Raw genomic sequence first — 9,138 nt, 5'->3', positions numbered from 1 at the left:
AATTCACATCGGACACTAATTCTTATTGGCTTTTCTCTAGTTAAATCCAATAAAGTACCACTATTTCCTAAGGAGCCTCATCTCCCACCTGTACACCTAAAGAGATCTTCCTGAGACTAGGCTGGACTCATGGCTTGGCTGTGACACTGGGGATTTCTGAGAACTTGGGTCATAGTGCTGTTCCTGCTGTCTCAACAATGTACCAAGAGAACACTGTATACCTGACATCCCAGGTGACCACAAATATCCAAAATGCAAGTTCCCCTGGCTTGAGCAGGTAGAAGCTCTACAGAGGCTGGCGTTTCACTCTGCTGAGGAGTGGCCTACCTCTGCTCAGCCCCACGGGCCTCCATAGTGCTCAGAATCCACAGAGCTCCTGTGAGACGGTGTCAATGCCAAGGTGGGGAATTCAGTATCCCTGAGTAGCTACTCTGTGTTATTGGGAATGCTGAATCAGCAAGTCCTGGGACACCAATCTCTATTTTGCTTTATATTCCTAGTAGCTGACCAATGGGTTGACACAGTAGGTATTCAATAAACACTCGCTGAATTAATGAGTAAGTAGTTTTTGATTGCTAAATCATCGAATTCAAAATCAAAAGAAAAAGTGACTTCCACCCAGAACCACTGCTATTGCCCCCTTGCCCATTTGAGGGCATTAGCATGGTAACTAGAAAGAGAAGTCCACCACCCATAAAAGTATCCCATCATGCATTCCATATTCAAATGTATATGCTTTTTTAAACCTGTTTTTAGCCATTGTTCTTTCTTTTAGGAAACAATCAAGAATGGACATACTTGCAAATGAACATACTGGTTGACTGACTTTTAAGCATCTGCACAGCTCCCCAGATGGGAACTCTCCTGCATGTACAGAAAACAACAACCACATTGTTGTTCACTGTCAGAAACCAAGGGGGTGGAGCCTTCCCCACACAGCTGCTGGTAGATCTCATTTAGAAACACAGTTAAAGCAATTATAGAACTTTTATTTGCATGTTATACCTCATTAACTTATCTCTGAATTAGCTGAGATGATAAAGTATTAATTATTACAGTGTAAAAAAAAGAACATTTTTACAAGTTACTGCAATAATAGAACTATTTTATTAAACGTATGAATGTACTTATTTTGTACAAAACACATATGTTTCTCTCTGCCCCATGAAGTCACCATTCTAGAACCCCATGCTTATAAAAACACACTTTTGGCAGCAATTATGACAAGGTGAAAGAAAGTGCAATTCTGAAAGTAACAACACATAACCAAAGTGGGGAACAAAAACAGGCAGAGGTTAGTGGGCTTCGTGGCTAGCTCTCTGCTGACAGGCCCTAGTCCTGCTCTTAACAGGAAACAATTTAGGAATAAAAACTCCTGAGTATTACTTAAGTAATACCGCCCAACCCTCTTGGTAGCATCCTTCTTCCAATTCCACTTATCCGGACACTGTAACTAACTAATTTGTAACTTCTTTAAGAAATTCCACCCTGGTTTACATCCCTGTCAGTTGCCCATATCCCTCTGAGCTTCAAAAACACAGAAGAGTAGTAAGTTTCAAAAGGATGTCAACTGAAACCTTTATAGATGAAACCTACTTCCTAGAAGTCAACCTGCCAAATATATGTACAGCTGGAGACGAGAGACTGCGTAAAAAGTCCAGCTGGAAAATATGTCGGGTACCCAATTAGATCCAGTTATTCTGCGTCTGTGGATTTAAAATGATCATCATCCACAGTGGAATAGATGTGTCCCTCGTTGCTTAGAAAATCCACAGCTTGCCTAGAAAGAAAGAAAAAACCAAATGCAGAAGAAAGGAAACTGCCTTTTGGATATGGCCGAATATGTAAACTTCACTCATTTCCCTACTTTCTATCTTAGCTGAGAAGAATTCATGGCCATTTTGCTCAGGGAAGGCTCTTGCAGGGAGAAACACCAGTAAAATTACAAAACTGAGGTAATCCATGGAGACAAAGGCTTTAGGGCTGCCTTGGATGCCTCTCCCAAGTTGTGTAAAGCAAAGAAAATAGGACCTCACTTAAATAACAGTCTAAGCAAACTGAAACCAGGATCTAAAGCTATAGTTCCGATTGCATATAATGTCTCCTAGTATAAACAGCTATATAAAAAAAAATAGCTCCTCACTCATCCACCGACCCTCTCATTCCCCTCTGGGAAATCAAGTTCCAAGAAGGAAAGGAAAGGTCTTTCTAGAAATGGTATGACACCTTCAAATCCTTAAAGGCACTCAGGGTCAGTGTCAGTAACATATTTAATAAGAGTAACAATTTATAGAGCACCTACTATTGTGACAGACATTCTGCACCTCATCATCACAGTAACTCTAAGATAGGAATTATTATCCTCATCTTATAGGACAGGAAGTGGAATTAGACCTGAGTATTCTTTTCTATTGAGATCTAGAATATCAACTGATTTACAGTAACAACTATCACAAACACCGTAATACTCAGTTTGTTTGATTAGTTCGTTAGAATCAGGAAGCTGCTTGTCTAACAGGTTATCAGGACAAGGATGTTGGAAGGACTATCTAATGGCTTCAGGTCCAGATAGCCTGGGGAACACTCTCCACAGTGGGGACAGTAACGCCAATGCAAATGTACACCTGAGGACTAGGAGCTTAGGATCTCATTCCTCCAGACTAAATTCCACAAAAGGTATCTGGTCAATTTTTGCTCAAAATTACATCCCTTGCACATACTGGGACTTAGTATTTGCTGAATGAAAAATGAATGAGTGAAGTGACAGGCAGCACCATCTTTGTGAGTCCTTTTTCTATTTTTCCATGACTGAACAACTTCGCTTTTGTTAGTCAACAGTTTTTTGTTTTTTTAAAAAAATTTCTTAAATTTACTTCTCATTACTGGGAAATCCTGGTGAGGGGAAACGGGTACAATTCTGGAGCCCTAGTTCACAGAAACCAAACACTCACTTGATTGAGGCTACGGTCATGTGTTGGAGCTGATTCTTGAGATCCTGAAAGTTCAATCCTTCAGGCCTTGGGCAAGCCTTAATCAAATTCAGTACCTGAAGATTCAAATCAGAAAGATTTTAGCAACTACTCTGAATCAGCTCCCCTATGTAAGCCAGAATCCCTTTATAGGAAAGAAATGAGTTGGGTACTTAGCACCATTAAGGAAGTAACATAATTAACAACTGTCTGTGTCTTGCATGTCTGGAGCCACTCAGCTGTTTACCTGGTTCTGGGCCATATTGAGGCCATTTGCTGGCATGAAGCTATTCCCACCGAAGTTCCCAGCTTCACCCATTCCTGGATTGCTGATAGGTGCTCTCCCTGCTGAGGGCTGAATTAAGAAATAAGTTTACAACATTAGTAAATTCACCAATTTAAACACAGTCCTTGCTCTTTTAAATAGCTTAATAAGTAGTTTACAAAAAAACAATTTAAGCAGTTTTTTTTTTTTTTTTTTGGCTGCGCCACATGGCTTGTGGGATCTTAGTTCCCTGACCAGGGATTGAACCCAGGCCATGTAAAAGCGTGGTTAAAGTCCTAACCTCTAGACTGCCAGGGAATTCCCTAAGCAGAGTTTTCCCAGTAACAATTGCTTCCCTTGGAAAGGACAGCTATTATCTAATGAGTATTTCATAGGAAGATAAAGTTATTCTCTGAAGCATATCATATCAAACAGAGAGAAAGGTACTTCCTGGATTCTCCTTTTCTTTTGTGATATGACAGGAACCAGAGGAAAAAGAGCACTGAGAAGAAAATTACTGAGACCTGCTATAGTGGTATCTATCTCTGGTGCTTCAATCATGCAAGCATTTACTGAGTGTCAACTAGGCATGAAGCATTACAAGGAGAGAAAAGGAGACAGAGTTCTCATCACCCTGTCTTTTCTTCTTTTTTACCACCAAACTTTTAAAAAATAATAGATTATAGTCACTGTTTACATTTCCCAGCACTATTTGGATTCTCTCCAAATATACCTCTGAAACTGTTCTCACCAAACTTACCAATGCTTATCAACCAACACAGCCAGTAATCCCTTTCAGTCCTCATAACACTTGACCGCTCAGAAGCAGACACTGCTGACCACACCCTTCTTGAAATGTACCCCTCCTTAGGCTTCCTGACACCATATTCTTCTGGTTCTCCACTTAATTTTCAAACTATACCTTCTCAGTATCCCTTCTCAGCCTCTTTGTCTACCAGTCTTCCAAAAAGCTGATAGTTCCCCCAGGATTTCATCCCAGACCTCCTCCGAGGCCACAAATCCTTGTTCCCAACCATCTACTGAAGACCTCCACTTAGCTATCTCACGCACTTCAAAATAAAGTTCACTACTTTCCTCCCCAAACCTGTTTGCCCTGGTATATTCCATTTCTATTAGTAAGTCCAAGCCCAGTCCTGTAGACCTCGGCCATCTTTGAGTCTCCACTCGCTCACCTCCCACAGTCTGTCACCACAGCCCATTAATACAACGTTCAGCGGCTCGAATTGATCCTCATCACCCCTGGTCTCCTGACTGGTGTCTCAGCTGCAAGTCTCTCCTACTCCAATCAACCCTCCTCACTGCTCCAAGTAATAACTTCGGATCATGTCTCTCCTCCACCTAACAGCTTTCAGCTGGCTCCCCCTGCCTGTGAAAATAATATAAAACTCCTGGACATTCAAGACCTACCACAACTAGACATCAAAGTCTGTATTTTATTCTTGACCACCCCCTTTCAACACAGGGAATTCTTGCCAGTCACACACATGCCTCTGACATGTTATTCCATGTCTGGAATGCTCCTCCCCTCATCTGCCTGGGAAACACTCTTCTCATCCTTCAAAGCCCAACTTAATTGTCACTGCCTTTGTGAAGACTTCCCTGACATCCTCCCAGGCCAAAGTTAGTTGTGTTCTTCCTTCTTGGCTCTCACAGCATTTGGCCCATTCCCTCTTATAGTAGCCATCACACTGTTTGCCTGTCACTTTCCCCCATAAGCCCCTTCAGCTTTGCACAGTGCCTGGTGGGCAGCAGGTACTCAGTCAATGTTTAATTTATTGAACTGAATAAAGATGACAAAAGATTAAATATGTTAAGTACTCATTACAAGTAAAAGAGCATTGTGGAAGCTCATCAGTGAAATCCCATGCAGTCAAGACACTCATTCATTCAACAAACGTTCATTAGGACTTCCCTGGTGGCGCAGTGGTTAAGAATCTGCCTGCCAGTGCAGGGGACACGGGTTCGAGCCCTGGTATGGGAAGATCCCACATGCCGTGGAGCAACTAAGCCCGCACGCCACAGCTACTGAGCCTGTGCTCTAGTGCCCCTGTGCCACAACTACTGAGCCCACGTGCCACAACTACTGAAGCCCACGCGCCTAGAGCCTGTGCTCCACAAGAGAAGCCACCACAATGAGAAGCCCGCACACTGCAATGAGGAGTAGCCCCCGCTCACCGCAACTAGAGAAAGCCCGCTCACAGCAAGAAGACCCAACTCAGACAAAAAAAAAAAAAAAAAAAAAAAAAAAAATGCTCATTAAATGCCAATGCTTTGAAGTCATTAAAAAAAAAAACAAAATTCAGTCATGGTCTCTTGTTTTCAAGCTACATGCCTTCACATTGCTTGCTGCTGAAACAGAAGTCCTATTTTATGATCCAGTAATACTGAACTGAACGCTATTTCTTCCCTGGATACCTCTGCTGAAATGACCTCATGTTCTGCTTCAGGTGCGCCCCTGCTCCCATATGTGTATTTTAAGACTTGGTTTAGGCATCACCTCCTCCAGGAGGCCCTTCTTGATGTCCAGGTCAGGGCAGGAAACTCTTCTCTGTGGTTTGACAGCACCCTGCACTTGCCACTCCTCACTGCTTTCACTGCTTAAGTGCTCTGAACCCTCAATGCTTAAGGCAAACTCTTTGAGGGAAAGGATTATTTTATTTACTCCTCAATATAACTGTCTATACTCAGTTTCCACCCATCCTCACTTTAAAACCATTTTTATCACAGAACATTTGATACACATGTATAGGTTATGAAGTATAGTCATAGGATAAACACCCTAAACTTTCTACCCAGTCCCATTCTTTTTAACCCACGTTTCCCCTAACCGCTGCTGAAGCCTCTCTTCTGAAGATCCACGTTCCCAAATCCGACAGACCTCTCTCATCACCTTACTTGACTTCCAGGAAGCATTCTACAGTTGAACTCCACTGCCTCCTTAAAGTACTCTTTTCAGAATATTCTACAGAATCACATTTCCTGATTTTCCTCCTGCCCAACTGGCAATTCTTTGACTTTCTCTGGCTCCTGCTGTGCCTGCAGACTCCTAAAGGTTAGTGTCTCAGAGCTCAGGTCTCTTACCTCTTAACTCACTAGTTATCTCGTCTCATCCGAGGCTTTAAATACCATCCACACAATGACTCCTCCAACACTCTCTCTCTACCCCTGACCTCTCCTTTGAGTCCCAGCCTTATAGAGTCAACCGTCCATTCTGGTCTCCATTTGGGCGTCTGACACGTCGCATTTGCTAAGTCCAGAACAGAACTCTGGATTTTACCCTTCAAACCTGCTAGCTTCATCTAGTTACTCAAGCCCCAAACCTAGGAGTTATTTTTGAACCCTCTCTTTTCTTTATATCCTGTATCTAAACCAATAAGTCCTGTCAGCTCTACCTTCGAAATGTATTAGAATCCAACCACTTCTTACCCAGCTGCTGCTACCATTCCCCAGAATTACTTCTGTTGCTATTGTTGGTGCCTCATAGTCTACTCTCCACACAGCAGCTCAAGTGAGCTTTTAAAAAGGTAAATCAGACCACATCACTTCCCTAGTCAAAACCTTCTAAAGGTTTAGTGTCAATTAGAAAAAAGTAATCCTTACTATGGCCTACAAAGCCCTACATGATCGGGGTCTCGCTCCCTTGCCTACATCCCTGTACCACCTCCCCTGTCATTTGCTTCACTCCAGACAGTCTGGCCTTCTTGCTGGTCTCAAGTATGCCAAGCTTGTTCCAGTCTCATGGCTTCTGACTTTTTATTACCGCTGCTTGGAATGTTCTTCTCTCATTTAAAATTATACCATTCTTATTTCCTCCATCACTGTCTTTTCCTACTCTGTTTAATTTCAGAGTACTTATAATTACCTAAAATTATATATTTGTTTTCTTGCTGATGGTCCATTTCTCTCAAGAATATAAATTTGAGGGCAGATACTTTACCCATCTTGTTCACTGCTATATTCCCAGGGCCTAGAATAATGATTGGCATATACTAGGCTCAATAAATTGAATGAATTTATCTTTGTATCCCCAAGGCTTAGCAAGGTGCTTGGCACAAAACAAGATGCAACAGCTCCAGTCCCTCCTACTGTAACCAGTCCTCCACCTTGCCACCAAAATCATCTAAGGGCACTCTAATACTTAGATCAGCAAACCCATTATGTGGTCCTAGATGGACTCGCCAAACTGAGTTTGTACCACAGAAAATGTTGAGAAATTTTGATATGAAGCAAGAATTATAATTGCAGGGACAAAATAATGGTGCATAAATTATCCTGTTTAGCCAATAGGTTAGAAGGAAAGCAGCAAAATGCTATCTTAGTTGGGGTTTTTCTCTGAATATGGACTGAAAATCCTGAAGCTAAGAGCTCAGCCAATAATTATGTGCCTACACTTGAAGCTTGTCTTGGCCTCAGCCATCCAAGCCACCGGGGTTAGAGGAACTTGTAATTTTGAGAGCAAAGTGTTTCATCAGGAATAAAATAACACAGCAAAGCTCATGGAGAAAGTTTTTTTGGAGGACTGAATGATGCCTTTCTTGTGGCTCAATCTTCAAAATGTCAAGGAAATCAAAGCCAGAGCACAGAAGCGGTTTATGTTTTTTCAGGGAAGAGAAAAAACGACGAAAATGAAGCTGCTCACCTGGCTGTTAGACTTGCTCAACATCATGTGTGCATTGACTACTTCCAGAATATGTGTGGTGAACTCATTCATATCCTCCAGGGGCATGATCTTAAAGGCTACCAGGCTTTTCTTGTTCTATTAAAATGAAGAGAGAAATGTGAACAAAGAATGGGCACATTCAAGTCAATTTCAGGTCAAAACATTTTGGCTCTTTCTTGGTTATAGTATTTTACTAAATGAGGAAAATGTGTTATATACTGAAAATTTTTAACTCAGAGTTAATCCAAATACAGTCAATGAAATATAGTCAAAAGAACAAAACTAGCACAGAGATGTTCAATGACTTTCCCAAGGTTATACAACCAGAGTCTAGTCTCCAAATCCAGTGTCTGCCTTCTATACCTAATGAATGCCATAGATGGCAACTGTAGGCTGAGATCTTGTTCTTTCTCTACCTTTCTGTTTTATATTGAGGAAACCCATTATTTCCTTTTGAAGAAGAAAATAATGAAATAACTTCAATATAACTCCCATTAAACATAAAGACTTACTAAGTCTTAAGTATCCTAAACTTAGGCATGACCCCAGAAACTGCTTCATGCAGATACATTTTAACTGTCATTTTTTTCCTGACTTTACCTGAAAAGATCTCAGATGACCAGCCACTTTCACATACGTTTCTGGAGGAACCACAGTGTTTTCACTGCTGGCATCCTAACAGAAAAAATACAAACACACCACTTAGGTTTTAGTGATGCTGGTGAAATCCTCTTCAAAATTTCTAAATTACGTACAGAAAGAGAAAGTTACAAAGTAAGAGCTAAAGGATCCTAATGTAGCACTACCTAGTTTGCCCTGCCTTTTAGAATTTAATTTTTTAAAAATAAAACCAGGAATTAGAATAAAAATATCCAAGTTCTATGTTATGCACATCAAAAAACAAGCAAACAATTATGGCACTCTCATTCAGTGCTCTCAGGCACACAACTTTCTGGTGGACATACTTATTGGCATAGCAACTTTACTTTTAGAAATTTAAGAAAATAAAGAACATGTATTAAGATTTCACTTTAATATGGTCAACTAATCTATGACAAAGGAGACAAGGATATACAATGGAGGAAAGACAGTTGCTTCAATAAGTGGTGCTGGGAAAACTGGACAGCTACATGTAAAAGAATGAATGAAATTAGAACACTCCCTAACACCACAGACAAAAATAAACTCAAAATGGATTAAAGACCTAAATGTAAGGCCAGACA

At 41.1% G+C, this 9,138-nt stretch overlaps 1 protein-coding gene across 3 annotated transcripts in view; it reads right to left on the bottom strand.

Moving 5' to 3' along the window:
• Positions 1–1,084: 1,084 nt before the first annotated feature.
• Positions 1,085–9,138, bottom strand: part of RPA2 (replication protein A2) — a 17,688-nt gene continuing 9,634 nt past the window's right edge. For 2 of the 3 annotated variants that reach the window (XM_007120342.4, XM_007120340.4), the window contains 5 exons: positions 8,516–8,590; positions 7,895–8,011; positions 3,217–3,324; positions 2,952–3,046; positions 1,085–1,780 (listed from right to left, as the gene is read on the bottom strand). In XM_007120342.4, coding sequence (XP_007120404.1) covers positions 1,696–1,780; positions 2,952–3,046; positions 3,217–3,324; positions 7,895–8,011; positions 8,516–8,590 — 480 coding nt within the window. In that variant the 3' untranslated portion in view covers positions 1,085–1,695. The remainder of the gene's footprint in view (positions 1,781–2,951; positions 3,047–3,216; positions 3,325–7,894; positions 8,012–8,515; positions 8,591–9,138) is intronic. The other variant, XM_007120341.4, reaches the window with a different exon arrangement.

Source organism: Physeter macrocephalus, chromosome 3 (genome assembly GCF_002837175.3).
Source record: "Physeter macrocephalus isolate SW-GA chromosome 3, ASM283717v5, whole genome shotgun sequence".
Lineage (NCBI taxonomy): Eukaryota > Metazoa > Chordata > Mammalia > Artiodactyla > Physeteridae > Physeter > Physeter macrocephalus.
Note: the sequence above shows the minus strand (reverse complement) of the source record. Positions and strands in the feature narration are given on the sequence as shown.